Source organism: Cynocephalus volans, chromosome 6 (genome assembly GCF_027409185.1).
Source record: "Cynocephalus volans isolate mCynVol1 chromosome 6, mCynVol1.pri, whole genome shotgun sequence".
NCBI classification, from domain to species: Eukaryota; Metazoa; Chordata; class Mammalia; order Dermoptera; family Cynocephalidae; genus Cynocephalus; species Cynocephalus volans.
The window spans coordinates 90,380,554-90,396,624 of NC_084465.1; the positions used below are offsets into that span (position 1 = coordinate 90,380,554).

The following is a 16,071-nucleotide window of genomic DNA, read 5'->3' on the forward strand; positions in this document are numbered from 1 at the left end:
TCAGTTTTCTTGAGAGTGATTTGTCCTTGGGCCTGTAACCACTTGGAATACCTTGGCTGTTTTTCTTTTTTTCTTAATAATTCTTAATAATTGGGGCACCAAGATAAAAAACACAGTACATCATGGCATTAGTAGATGTCAAATTCGTATATAATTGTCCCCCAACCAACTTTAGTTTCTCACAGTGGATTTTATATATGCATTTCCATACCGAATGGAGCCTGAACTGGCTTGGTTTTTGATAAAAATACTATTCAGCCAAGGAGAGTATGAAATACATTGTTAATGTAATAAGATGAACCAAAATGTTACTGATAAATATAAATTATTGCTGGTACCCTGTTTTCCAAAGCAGAAACTATGTCAGTTTGGTAGTACGGTGCTACAAGTGGACGACCAGCAACCTTTCTGTCCCTGGGACAAGAAAGTTTCCAGCACCCTAAGTTTCTCTCTTCCTGTCAAATACTGCTTCCTTTTTAGCGCATTTCCAAGAGGTCTAAACAAAGTCCTGGGACAGGGGCAGTGAGAGTCTTCTGTACCTTGTCTTTGTTTGTGTAAAAAAAAAAAAAAAAAATCAGCTTACTTAAAGCTTTCTCATTTTTCTGCGGATCCTTTGTTTAATGCTGTGCAGCTGGATGTGCCTGGGGAATCACTGTATTGTTAAAACTAGAGCCACATGGAAAAGACATTAAAATAAGTTTGCTGCTGTGATACGCAGGAAGATGAAAGGGCTTCTCCGATTTTAATATGCCGTGTTTTAGACCGTGAGGGTGGGAGAAAAGAGTTCTTCGGAAATACACACCATTGGCAGGGTCTACGAATTCATCAGGTGTTAAATCTACACGGATTTCACATTAGAGGTATATGGGAGTCCTGAGCATCTGTTTGTTTATTCATGTTTTCAGCAGAATCCACACCATTTTCTGGGCTTACACCATGTTGCTCTCTTTAGCACTTATATTTCAGTTCTGGTACTTGCTTCCAAAGGAAAATTACTGAGAAGTGTGCCCTGATGGATGTTGGCATGTGAGTGAGCTCTAGACCTTGGCTTAAAAAGATGGCATTCTTCTTTGGGGAGAGGGCTGTGAACAGCACAGGCTTACTGTGTGCCGTTTAAAACAATTTTACCTTGTGATCTTTCTTGATATTTTTTTGGCCAGTGCAGAGACACCCCTGCTGGGATGAAGAAAAAGCCAACTAGGATCCAGGGCCATAGCACTAACTGTGTTTCCAGCACGAGGTGAAACATGGCTGTAAAAACCTTCAAGATTTCTCATGGGAATTCTTAACAGTGCACATATTATTTTTATTAACTTTGATTAAACAATGACAGTCAATAGAGATGAAATTTAGGTTTATAACTAAATGTAAACGGTTAAGCATAGGATCACATCACTTTACACGAACATTAAAAAAAAAACAACATAGAAAAGCATTAAGATAGTAGGCCCCCAAAATATTTTTACTAAAAGTTAAATTATTGACTTTTTTTGTTACTGCAGATATTAAATCTGAAGGTAAGCTCCTATTAAGTGGCTGCCTAACACTCAGCATGGGCTGAAGCCGGGCAGCTTTAGTTTTCTTTCTTGTAAACTTCTCAACATAATGAAGAGCTCTTTATCTCATGAGAGCCAAAATATTTTGGATATCGGAAGACTTACGTGCTATAATGATCTATCAGAAAGAAACACGTTCTATCACTAGCCCACTCTCAACTGTGCCATAAGACTGAGAGTTTGGCAACTAGTTCTTCTCTATCTTTTCTTCTTTCCTCCTTTTTTTCTTTTTCTCTCTCTCTACTTCTTTGGTTGTTTGGACCTTTATTTTATCTACCTATTTTTTGGCACTGGCTGGTATAGGGACCAAACCCTGGACCTCGGAGTCATCAGCACCATGCTCTAACCAGCTGAGCTAACCGGTCTCTCTCGACTTCCTCAATATGTACAGTAATTAGTCTGTCCATGCTACTGCTTCCTTAGTGTTCCTAAACTAAGAAAGCTAAGCATAAAGGATTCTGCCTACTGTCTTTCATCAATGGAGAGGAAATTCCAGAGATTTTCATACTCAAACTACTACATATATTTACTTCCTTTGTTCCTAAATGAATTGTTTACAGCAGAGGAAATGCTATTTGCTAGTTCCAGGAGTAAGGGGACATTGTGGACTCCTCCTCCTCCTTTCTGCCTGTGCCACTTTTTTTAAATTGAGGTAAAATTTCCACACAGTGAGCTGCATAGATCTTAAGTGTATAATTTGATGAGATTGATAAATGTATACATTTGTGTAACCCATATCCCAGTCAAGATATGGAATATATCCATTATTCCAGAGAGCTCTCCTGTCTATGCACCTCCACGCTCCTCTGAGCCAGTGACTGTTCTGATTTCTGTCATCACACATTGGTTTGCCAGTACTTGAATTTCATATGTACACTTTTGTGTCTGGCTTCTTTTGCTCAGCATGTTTTTGAGATTCATCTATGTCTTTTTGTGTATCAGTACTTTGCTCCTTTTTATTGCTAAATATTATTCCACTGGCTGGATGTATCACAATTTGTTTAACCACGCACCTGCAGATGGACTGCTTAACTGTTTGGGGCTACTGTGATTAAGCTGCTGTGTACATCCTTGTACCTGTCTTTTGTGGATATATGTTTTCACTCCTCTCGGGTAAATACCTAGAGTGAAATTCCTGGGTCAATATCACTCAGTTTTGTAGTCCGGAAGAAGCTACACGACCTCTGTAGGTCATGGCCTCCTCAGCTGGGTAGAGAGACAATGACATCTGATGCTCTCTCCCCTCAGAGAAGTTCTGAGCATGCTCTCTGCTCTTCATAGGAAGGAGGGCAGGAAGTTTCAGAGATGCTGTAGTCAAAACTCGCATCTCTGCGAGTTTATGTCCTTGATATAAATCTTACCAGTAAGATATTCAGTTCTTCCACAACTTAAAGGGAATCTGAAATGTAAAAGGACCCTAAAATGGGTGGGGCAATGCCCCCCACCCTAACTGTGGTGGTGGTTGGGTCTATGTGGGCACATCCTTCAAGAGAGGGGACAAAGCTCATTAACGAGTAGGTGCATCTGTTAGAAACATCCAATATTCTATTTCTTAGTGCTTTGAATTTCCACAATTAAAAGGGTTATTGCCACCTTTACTAAAACAACAAAACAGGATATAAAAATCCATAAATCTGCTGAATCTTCACTTCTACCATCCCTGGTTACAAAATAGTTATCTTAAACATTCCTGTATTAATAAAAATAGTGTCATCCCCCCCATTTTTAAATTTTTGGTCTTTTTATTGTTGAGTTGTAAGAGTTCTTTATATAATCTAGATACAGGACCTTTATCAGATATATGGTTGGCAAATATTTTCTCCTATTCTGAGGATATAAGCCCCCGGCCCCTTGAAAATGTGCCATGTCCAGACCAGGTCATTAGAAAATACTACCGTAATGCACATTCCTAGAATCAGCCTTCTCTGAGATTAGTACAGACCAAAAATAAACATGCACACACAGTCCTGGTCAGGGCTGTGAAACCCAAAGGGTCAGGATTTAGTTAAGAGCAAAAAATGTTTTACTTTTATTTTTTATTTTGCACGTGCTAGATGGCTATTTCAAGAAGCCCTAACTAACCTGACAACATCAACCATTTCCACCCTTGATAGCCAACAGTTTCTGAACACACGAGCTTACTTACTAGTGCAGGGTATCCTGAAAGCAGAGCGGTACCCTTCCTAAGCTGATGTCCTTGTTTAAGTAGGGATGATGCTAACACAAGCAGTTGTTCTTGGACCTTTCCTTATTTCATTAATCCTCACAGTGCAATAGGCATTGTCTCTACTATACAAATGAGGCTTAGAAAGATTTAAGGCCATCTATCTCCCAAGTAGCAGAACCAAGATTTGAAACCAGACCCCATAGATGTCAAAGGCTCTCACCACTTTACCTCCATGCTACCAGAGTTCAAAAAGGTCATCCAGAAAGCTCTAGATTTACATACTTCTTTTGTCAGCATATCTAGGACTGCTCACTAAAATACTCTAAGCTGACATTCCATAATCATGGGCTATAAAATTGTTTGCCCAAATCACTTTCCCTCTGATCTGACTTTATTCCAACTCCTTTGGAACTTATATTTGCCTTACCATATGTAAGACATTTTATGGGTGTGAATACACAGCTCATAACTACACTTAAACAGCAAAGAGAGAATGGCCCTGTATCTCTGTCTTGTCTTACTAAACATCTGTGCTCATACTTCCGCCCACGTGTATGTTCATCATGTTCATTCCCTGTCCTACATGTGTATACCCTGCTTCTACTAAGAAATGAAAAAATCTAACCCACAAGAGCTATGCCCTATGCTTTTCTGTATCCCCAATACCTGGCACAGTGGCTTATAACAAAATAGATGTTCAATAAATGATGTCAAATGAAAAGATCCTGGGGCTGTGGATAACAGCAGCTATTCTACTTGGGAAACATCTAAACTGGGGCAAGTTATTTAAGCCTCAACTTCTTTGTTTTTAAAGTGGGGTTAACAATGCTTGCACTGTGTCCCATTGAGTGTTAACAAGGATAAAATTAGATGGTAAATATGAATGCTTTTGTGCACTATAAAGTGCTATAAAGACATAATCTATTATTATTATTAGAGATCACCACTGATTTGATTGTTTTCTTCAAGTTAAAATAATGTTTTATTTGGGGAGGTTTCTTGTAAGTGGCATGGTTGTGAAAAAATAAATGAAACACTATGTGCTCACTGCCATCTGTACTCCACCAATGCTTTCAGTAGCAAGAGGAGATTAAAAAGAAGTAGCCACAGAAGATGCTGAGGAAGAATTAGCCATAACACTAGACCATGACACTCAGGTGGCAGGATAAAGGTCAATCAAAAAAGATGAAACTGATTACATTTTATAATAATGAATATGCTAATTATCCTGATTTGATCATCATGCATTGTACACAGGTATTGATATTCAACTCTGTACTCCACAAATATGAATAATCAGTTACATTTCAATTAAAAAAAATATGAGTAAAAAAAAAAAAAAAAGATGAAAAGCCAAAAATTAGAACAAAGTAATATATAAACAAGCAAAAAACAATAGGCCAGGAAAAGGTCTGCTAGTGACCCTGAATATAACAATGTAATACAAGCCAGATAATAGAGAACATCTTATCATTCTCCAGCTACAAGACAGTGCTTTTACGTGCAAGGGGAAATACTGATCAAGATCATTTTCTTACTGAGTAAATAAACTTCTAAAAAAAAAAAAAAAAAAGACCATTTTCTTAATAGGAAGACTTTAGGGAATGTTTTGCAGGTATCATCCAGACATTTACTCTTTAGGGTAGGACCTGTTCAAAAAATAAACGCACAGCCTCAGAAATTCATGTGTAGTCAGGCTGAAATATTTCCCTTTTCTTTTCTCATTCTCCACCCTTAAATAGGATAGGATTTCTCTCTGAGGTATTTCCTTCTATTTTATTCTCCTCTTTTGGGGGGGTGAGGGGAGATATGTTAGATTAGACTTTATCTTGGTTGTCTTTTCTCTTTGAGATTTTCTGCTCTTATTAAACCTATGAGTATTTAAATTTATTTTGCTTTCTAAAAATAAAGGCAGAAGGGAAGAGTTCACCTAAACTCCATTCAGATAAAGCTTCTAAATGCCTAGCAAAATTCAACCAGTTCTTTTAAAGTCTGTACTGCACAGTTAATTTCCATCTTGAAAGTTAATACTTTACTTTTAAAAATAATTCTGTGTGTTAATAACTCCTGAAACTTTCAAAAATTTTTACCTTTATAATTATTTATCATTATCCTTTTAACAATTAATTGTAAAAGCCATAAGTAAATGTTGAATTTATAAGGCCAAATAGCAGGAGACACAGGAATATGAGGTAAAAATAAAATAATGTGGAAAGTTAAATTGTGCATTCATAGTCAGCCTAAACAAGAAAACAAAAAAATCAGCTTAATCTCCTTGGGTGCCTTTCTCTGGTTTAATACTTGAATTTCCCCCACCTTCCCCACAAGTGTGCCAAAATATATATACAAATACTTTCCAGGAGAGACTATGCAATGTCATTATAACCAGAAATCCAGCCAATGCTTTCCATGGCTTCTCCATTAAGACATGAGTGAGCATCTGATTAGCCCCATGGGATTCATCTCTGGAGTCCATGTAAATGGACTACAGTAACCTTTCTCTAGACTATGTGGAAATATGGTAACCTAAGCTAGCAAACACAGATATCACACCTAGATGGGTCACATTTTAAAACAGTGGTTTCTCAACTCTGGCTGTAGATTAGAATTACCTACCTACCCAAGAGTGCTTTAAAAATTCCCAATGCCCAAGCCCCACCCACTAACTCAATAGGAGTCTCTGGAAGTGGAGCCCAGGCAGAGGTAGCTTTAAAAAATTTCCAGATGATTTCAGTGTTCAGCCTGATTGAAAGTCACTGTTTTAAGACATTCAACAGGCAAATGTCAGGGGGAGAGCACAGAGAAAAGAAATTACTTTCTTAACTAAGCTATAGGCACTGATAACTAAGACAACCTGCTTTCTACTAATGGATGCAAAAGCTAACCTAGGCCTTTCCTATAGGATGACTTTCCCCGGATCCCAAAAAGGGTCAGTTAAATTAATTTGATGGGAAGAAATCCATTAAAAATTTTTTTGGTAATTCTTTATCTTTTGATTATATGCACTAAAAAAACATACATGTTCATTTTAGAAAATATGGAAAAAAGAGAAGGACAAAAATAACATTTATCTTGCTATCATATTAAGGTAACCATGGTTAACTTTTGGAGAGTAAAAAATAAAATTGAGATCATTTTACACATATAGTTTTGTAACCTAATGTTTTCACTTAAGAATATAATGTGAAAACCTTTCCATATCTTTACATAGTGACCTAAAACATTGTTGTGGGTGGCTGCAAAACAACCCATTGTTTTAAATGGATTTATTGGTGATTGATTTTTGCTTTAGGTTGATTCACAGACACAATTGGGACCATGATCCTTGAACTACAAACTAGATTAATCTGGTAAATACTGAAAGGATAAAACAGTGGTATACTGGTAAAATGGGGAGGGGGAAGTCCTGATATGTAGTATTTGCGTATTTCATTGGTGTAAATGCCCCCACCATGGCCAATTTCAAAACAACACTTTAACAACAGAGCTGCTCTCTGGAGTCAGCTCACCCTTAAAGAAAAGGCTGGCTAAACTAAACTGGTAAGTCCTTCAGTTCTGACATGCTGTTTGAATGGTGGAGTGCAGTAAAAGTGGGCGCTATGGTGGACGATGGTGAACCACGGCTCCAGTACTTTGACATATTTTTGTTTTAAGTTTGGAGGTATCAAGTTAACAGTAATTGGGGCAGCTAGATGGCTGAAAGTTCTAACAAGAGTTTTTAAAAAAGGTATTAATATAGTAACAACGTAGAGAGAAAGCGTGTGTACATTGGGGAAAAAACACATTCTTTGAATAGACAGACACCGGGATATGTCAGGTTAACCTATTAAGCTTCTATTTCTTTATCTGAAGATAGGAATAATAATGTTGTCTCAGTAGGGCTGGTGTTAGGATTAAATACAACATCATACATAAAGAATATAGTAAACACACATAATAAACACTCCACAAATGTTGGTTGCCTTCCCCCCTTACTAATTATACTCTAGATATTATTACATTAAAGGAGGAGGGTATATAAATCATTTTAACACTTTATTTTAGAGAACTTAATCATGTTTATCTCTAAATTCCACATCTCTATGGTTTAAACCAGGGGTTGGCAAACTGTAACCTGTGGACCAAGTCCGGCCTGTTTTTGTAAATAATGTTTTATAGAACATTTACTTTCCACAGAACACACCATGCCATGCCCATTTGTTTATATGGTTCCATAGCTGCTTTCACACTACAGCGGCAAAGTTGTATAGCTGAAACAAATACCCTACAGCCTGCAAGGCCTAAAATATTTACTTTCTGGTCCTTTACAGAAAAAGTTTGCTGACACATGATTTAAACCATTCTAAATTTTTAAGTGAATACGTTCCTGTTTTTTACATATTAAAATAAAACACATAAGGATAGGAAATGAAAAAGATGAAAAAAGAAGATTCTCCTAGGATTTAGAAATTGCAAAACAAATGCTGATTTCAGGAATACCTAAGAAATACTTGGAACTCTAAGATGAAGCTAAGCTCTAATTCAGTCTAGTCAAGAAAGTATATCTTAAAGAATATTTATTTTATATATGAAGTTTCCTACTGGATTACTATTACTTCTAAACCAGGAACAGACCTTGAATATGGAACTTGGAGGAGTGAATTTAGGAGGTAAAAATGTGGAATATTATTTATAACCTGGCAATGAAAGTGATTGAAACCACATTAGTCAGGCAAAATAAGCTGATCTCTCTAACTACAGGTAAAATAACATTCCGAACATTGAAAAATGTACACAATCAAAATTGTACAGGGTAGGGGTTTAAGAAACCATTTCCCCTGCTAATTTTTGATGTTTACATGGAATGTTCCTCAAGCAGCAAATAACTTACCAATGATCGTGACAGATTGAAAATGATACATCTTTACCACAACATAAATTAATTCTCTCAGTGGGAAATTGCTAAAATAGGCAGGGTGTCAGAAAGATTTCTTTATGTCTGAAGGAAAGGAAATGATTCCATTTCTTCCAAACATTCTTACATGAAAAATAATAAACTCTCACTTTTAAACCGTCTTTATTTTCACAGGGTTCTAAGGCAGCCATTACTAATTGGGGCAGTCATGGTTATCTGGTGTTGGACATGAGTCAGTCCATACTAACCCAGGAATAAAACACACCCAGTTGGAGACTGCCCCCACAATACGTATCAAATGTAAATAAATATTACAGAAATACCCAGAAGAGAGGATGGCAGAATTAGACTACACTCTCAAAGCTGCGCTTTCCTTCACTCCTTAGATTAACAACGTACATGTTAAATAAAGATCCTGGAAAATCAATCTTCACCAAATAAAATGTAAGGGAAACATGGTGGCCCATACAAGGAAATGGACAAACGCCCAATGCCCAAATGAACCAATTCACCCTCTAGAAGAATGACCCTGATTCTGTTCCTGAAGTAACTACTTCAAAACCCCAGACCAAAGAGATGAACATTTATTGAATGCTGGGTGCATACATATGCTATCACATTGAACTCTTACACAAAAATCTATATTATGGGTGTTACCAGTGACTTGCTCAGGGGAACACCACTTGTAAAAGAAGTGGTTCAGGCAAGAACTCTGGTCTATCTGCGTCCCACACTTATCCTGTCTTGAATGCTGAATCCTGACTGAACACAGGGTGTCTGTCAACTGTGAGTCCTCTGAGATGCCCCATGGAAAAAAAGTCCCCTAATCAGAGCAACTAAGTTTGGGAAACTTGCTAAATCCTCCCCATGGAGAATAACAGAGTATATGAAAGCCCTGCATTAAAGAAACCTGTTTAACTTTGTTTAAACTATCACTTCCCCAAACTTATTAGGGAATCCCTTTCCCCCAACTAATATTTTGTGAAATTAATATTCTGAAACACTCTTTGAGAAATACTACTGTAGTCACCTTGCTTGATGGAAGATGGATGAAAGAGAAATAAACTGTAAGAGAAAATAAACGGTTTTACTCAAGTCACGGGGGAAATGCTAAGGAGATGATGTGTGATTAATCTTCAATGGCTTCCCTTTGCTCTTAGAATCAACCAAAATCTTTAATGAGACACACAATGCCTTAGTCGCTTGCTGCATACCTCCTCAGCCTTGGCACCTGGAACATGCCAGACTTCCCCTGCCACGAAGCCTTTGCAACATATTCCCCTGGAACCCCTTCCCTCCTTTTCTACTTTACCAAGAACGCTGTTCCTTCTTTCCTTACTCAACTCCTATTTTGCCTTTCAAGAGAAGCCTTTCCTGAGCAGGTCAAACTTCTCTCTGGATGCTCTCATATTGCCAAGTTCTTCTACACAGCACATGTCATGATTATGATGTAACATTTATTTGTGCATTTATTTGATTAATGACTGTCTACACTCCTACCGGAGGATGGGAAATACATTCCCTGCTTTACAGGAAAAAGCGGGACCTTTCCAGCTTTTCTACCGTCTTTACTCACTCCTGCCCATGTGGGGAGAAGGCACTGAGCATGCTCAGTGCAGGGCCTAGGGCACACTCTGGTCTGCTCTCACCCTGGGGTAAGCTGAGAAGGGCAGTTTGGTAAATACGCTGAATTCAAGGAAGACATACTAAGAATCCCAATTGTTACAGATCCAAGCTCCATTCTGCAGTTTAGCTTTATGCAGTAATAGAGTTAATATTTTGATCTTCATCTGAGTGTTTTATTTTTTAATCACTTCAACATTTGGGAGGGGAAGACAAGAGTGTACTTTTTGGCTCTCTAGAATGCCAACACCCTCCACTAGGCGTAAACTCCTTGAGGTCCAGGAGAGGGGCCTCCCTCTGCTATTGTAGCTCAGTGTCTGTACGTAGGAGGCAGTCTAAGTGTGGTTTTGCTTGTAATCATTATGGAAATTTTCAAACATAAACAACAACAGGGAGAATGGTATAATGAACCTCCACGTACCCATCACTCAACTTCAACAATAATCAATATACGGCAATATTTTTTCATCTACTCATCCACCTGACTGAAGCAAACCTAAGACATCAAATCACTTCATCCACATATCATAAATGGTAAAGGCCTTAAAAATCTGTAAAACCATTATCACACACATATTAACAATAACATGTAAACATTTCTTCAGTAATAAATAGATGAATGAATCAACACACTCTACAGAGACCAGTAAAGGGTCAAGGAAGTGGTGGGTTTGAGTCATTATCTGTTCCCAGCCCCCTCCTTCCCCTAAAATGTCACGCTCACTTTCATTCTCTCCCCACCTCTCCTTCTCAAGGAGAAGGGCCATGCTACTCACCTGTTGGAGTGCTGCTGCGGAATGAAGAGGAGGGGGTGATGGGTGGGGTCACAGGGGGAGTAAGGCTTCCACTGCTGTGGCGTGGTGGAGTGGACACATTCCCTCGAGACACTGAGCTGGACAGGGTCAGCGAGAGCTTCGGCTGAATCTTCTTCTTTAGGGACTCCTGCTCTCGGCGGGCAGCATCCGTCATGAATCTGAAACAACAATGGAAGGTAAGTAACCTGGGCCATTTATTGCACAGGAGGATGTATGACAGTGAACTTAGTGGGACAGATGCTCGACCTTGGGAAAGGAGCTTGCTCACAGATCAGTCCCAATCTTAAAAATTCACAATAGCTTCCCTCTTCCAATGCAATGAAATTATCTTCTAGTACATTGTTTTTAAGGTTCCTCAAAATCGGGCCCATCTCATCCGTAGGCAAATCCTCCTTCCCAGGAAACTTATACACACAAAATATATCTGTACCCACTGTAGCACCTTCACTTACAAGGTTTCCTCTCGAGAGGTCTGCTTTCTTTCTTTCCACCCATAGGAAGCCTACTCATCTTCAAAATTCCCCAACTATTCCCAAGCAGAGAGTGCCTCCTTCACCTGCAGGTTGACAGTAGTTACCGTTTGTATCACTTAACTGCCACTTAACATATACAGCCTCACGAAAACTCTGATTCTGTATTTGTGTTATTCTGGATTCTCTTATTGTCATTTGGGGTTTAAAAACCTTATTGCCTAATTGAAGTCTTGTCTCCCTAGCCCCTGCAATCGTTCCTAGCACACTGCCAAGCACACCTTGGTAAACGTGTACAGAAAGAATGACAGCATACCTCTACCCAAGCAGATTCCAGAAGCGGGGCAGGGAGCAGTACCAGGAGGAACATCACTGTTAAAGATCTGTTTATGTTCTGATGTCACTACTCATAAAGGGAAAGGTGACTTTTCTTGATAGTTTCACTTTGGAAACTTCAAAGTTCTTCTTTTAACTCTCCTCTTATGTTAGTAATATTCAAATTTTGTCCTTTTCTCACTGTGTAATCTAACATTGCACACATTCATATGAAATTTAAAACAACCTGTGCAATGGCATTCTCTTACCTAAAGAGCACAAATCTTTTTGTATTATTGGCACGCAGACTTTGTGAGCTGCATTTTTGAACACTGCGATGGAAAGCACAGTGAACAGAGTGTATGAAAACGTTCAGGTTATGAAACAAACACCTGCACCTACTGCTTAGGCTAAGAAACTGACCTTGTCCCTCCAGTCCTTTCTGTGCCCCTCCCCCATCAATTGTGTTTTGACTATTTCAATACAATTCATCATAAACTAATTCTGCTACACTTAAATATGGTATTTCCAACCCATCTCACATTCTGCCCACAAAATTCCTTAGTATTTTTCCTTACTACATTATGAAGTTTTGGAAGCTTATAGTCAATTATACACCCAATGAAACAATAGTAGTATTGTTACAGTGTCTTAAAATTTCTACTTTTATACTTGGAACATGGATGGCACATTTCTTGAATGGCTTCTGCAATATAATCCAGATATATAAACTGGATTTTATATGTTGAACTGAACTATATAATAAAGCTACATGCTTTGCCTTGAGCTCTTAGGTTTTGTGCTACAAGATTTTGATTTAAAAAGAAGAAAGGAACGTCAATGCAAAAGAGAGTTGTTTGCACCTGGTAGCCAGGTACTCATTTATTTTTAGATGCAAAATTGATTTTACTGCCCTTAAAACTTTTTTCCTTCCTCATAACATAAACCTCTACTCAAAATACAGACTCTCAGAGAAAAGAAAGAAACTGGTGCTTTCTTTTATTGTTCTGAGTAGAACCGCTAACCAGCCCAATGCTGAGCTGCTCAAATTAGGGTATGCAGTTGCCAGGGAGTGGGCAAAACTGCAGGATAAACACGTTGCTTCTTCCCGGAAGACCCATTGTTCTCAATGGTAGGAAATTCAAACTAGTTTTTCAAATAGTAAAATAAACACAGATATGCTAGGGGGTAGAAAAAAATTTATAACTTGCATTTAATTAAAAGCATGGTATGTGGAGTTAGGCCTGTGTTCATATCCTGGCTGGGTTACATACTATGTTGATAAACCCCTCTAAGCCTCAGCTTTATTCTCTGTAAAGTGGGAATAATAATTGTAGGTAATAATTTCCCTTTCTGCATGAGAACTTGATCTTTGGTTAACTTTGGTAATGTGCTAAGATGGTATGTCAACTGTGTTAATAGGCAATCCTACTCATATAAGAATGAACCCTGACTGGTAAGCTGCATGGGTTGGAGGAGACTAGAAACAGTCTATGCCTTGGGCTTCCTGAGCATGGTGATCTTATACCTGGGCATGTCCTTTCAGGGTACTGGTGAGCTATGCCCGTGGAGTGTTACAAAAGCTTTGACTCCTGTGGGTTCGAGACCTACCAGCTCTGCCTCTCTGCATCTGAACAGCCTGCCTTGTGCACTGTTACAAGGAGAGCCCCACAAAAGGCATCCTGATGCTGCCCTGCTGGCAAGTGGTGGCTCTGTCCTCCATCCCTCTGAATGGACCCAGTGCTCTGTGTGGCTCCTGGTCATCTTGTGAGTCTCAATAGTCACAACCTAAGAAAATGATCTGCTGGTGGATGGGGCAATAAACAGTGCCTACTTCAGAGGACTGTTGTGAGGATAACATAAGGTAACCTGCCTGTCATATAGTAAGTGGTTCAAAATGCAGGAGCTGTTATTATGACATAAAGCATTATAATGTGGTTACGTCTCTATATTTTGTCTACCTTACTCAACGCCAAGTTTCTTGAGGATGCACTGCATGTCTACAGCTCTGAAAGCACCTGGTATGTGGCTCATGGGGAGTAGAAACTCTGTTTGTGGAAGGGCTGACAGGGAATCAATCCAGTGAGTGCATATCTAGTGTCAGATAGAAACTCTTGCCAAGAAAAAAGAGAAAGGCTGCTCCATGTCTTCTCTCTGGTTAAACAGTATCAATAACTCATGCTTCTTATTGTAAAATAAGCTCGGCTCTCCTAGAGCTCAGATATAAAACAACTATAAACAACCATAACAACACACACACACACACACACACACACACACACACACACACACACACACACACACACACACACACACACACACACACACACACACACACACACACACACACACACACACACACACACACACACACACTACCCATACCTTCACCACCACATGGGTTTGGTCAGCTAAAGGTGGCAATCTATTTTTGGCTTACATTTTTTAAGTGCTTTCTAGAAGGGAGAACCAGGCACCCATGTTAAAAGCATTAAACATGAAACACACTCATATAGTGCCAACCCTTCTCTCTTGGATGGGTGGTTGTGAACTTGGACATACCACCCGTAAATCATGGCAACTCTGTCATACCACTGTACCCTGCTGCAGAATTTATTCCTGATGACAACACACACACATGCATGAAGCTCCACGCAAATGCTGCGGGAGCGCTGGTTAACATGGGCTGGTGTCTCCTTTGCATTGCTGTGCTGTTCCTCTTTCCCCTGACCTTATTAACCATGACTTTACCTATTTTGGGAGACTTATTAAACTCTAAAGTTTTTAAGTGATGTTCCATCAATACAACTGTTTGTCAAAAGGCAGGCAAATTCCCAATGGCAAGGAATCATTTGGGGAGACAAGATTATGGAGAATCGATGAGACACAGTAAAGGCTGTGATTCTAGCCAAGACCCCGAGTCACTGGCTCTCACCAGAAAACCAGCAAAACCACTTTCCATCTACAATATAGCTGTACTTAGCTGTGCATCCTTGAAGGACCCCAGCCCAGGTCTTTCCATTGTCAGAGTTGAAAATGTTTCCCTGTATTCCCTTGGCTGATGGAGAATTCAGGTTTAGGAAGTCAAGTCACTCTGTGGTCTGATGAGTTTTCCTTAATGGATTTTAACATGACTGGTGATCTTAAGCTGTCAGTAATCACAGGTGATGGGCGATTTTAGAGCAGGAAGAAACCCTGGTTACATCAGATCACCCAGTCCAGCCCCTTAATTTTTCACAGTAACTGCAAACTGAGGTGGCCTGACCTGTTCAAGGTCACTTGGCTGGCTAGTGGCAGGGACAGCATCAGAGCCAATCAAGCCATGGGATTCTGTGCATCCTTGTTTCTGCTTCATGTCACAGTTTTCAAAGTTGAAAGGTTTAAGGAGCCAGAGCTTAGGGCCTAGGGAAATGCAGCGAGAATCCCTCTGAGTGTTTAAGTGCTGTGCTGTGAGAGGGGCAGTGGGCTGTTGGGCGAGCAGAAGGCTCATTCTCTAACTGTGAGTCAAGTCCTGCTGTGTGGCGCTGCTCAGCTCCTGGTGGTCCTTGTACAGGCTGCCATCTGGGGAAGGCTGGCTGTGCCCACCTCCCGAATTCTTTCTGCTTTGCAATGCTCACTGTTGTGATCTGGCAGCAGATCTGGTTGCTGAAGCTTGCTCATACTGGCTTGTGAGAAGTGACCTTTAAATTTCATAGATTTTGTGACCCAGTTGTTAAACATAGCCATTATTAAAAATTAAATTATGTGAACTTAAATCAAGTATATTAAAAACAAGGTATTTAACTCAAAGCTCACCATTTAATTATTTCACTGCATTTGGTTATTATCTATGTTCTTGAGGTTATTTACATTAATATTCTACCTGTTTGATTTACTATATAAGGGCATATGCTACTATTCTGTGTTCAGTTACATGTTGATAGCTTGAAATTGGCCCTGGTGGGAGTATTTACACTATGGAAATTGGCAAGTCCTACAAATCAGGACTTTTTTCTTCCCCAAGAGTAACTTGTTTTGCCAGTATCCCTTGTAATCACTATTTTTTTAATGTAGAAAAATGCATTTGAATTAGGCTCCTCGACTATTTACTAAAGGAACAAATCAGTAAAGGGATGAAGAATGAAAAAGAAAGACTTCTTCCTTTTTAAAATTATAAAAAGTAATACAGCTCATTAAGGAACACACTGAAAAATTTTTATGGATTTTTAACTTGTGTTTAAAAACATTTTTT

General features: G+C 39.0%; 1 protein-coding gene across 1 annotated transcript in view; it reads right to left on the reverse strand.

The window, feature by feature from the left end:
- The window catches only part of JAZF1 (JAZF zinc finger 1), a 333,199-nt gene that overhangs the window by 46,601 nt on the left and 270,527 nt on the right, over positions 1-16,071 (reverse strand). Inside the window, exon 3 of the mRNA XM_063100833.1 lies at positions 11,017-11,213. Coding sequence (XP_062956903.1) covers positions 11,017-11,213 — 197 coding nt within the window. The remainder of the gene's footprint in view (positions 1-11,016; positions 11,214-16,071) is intronic.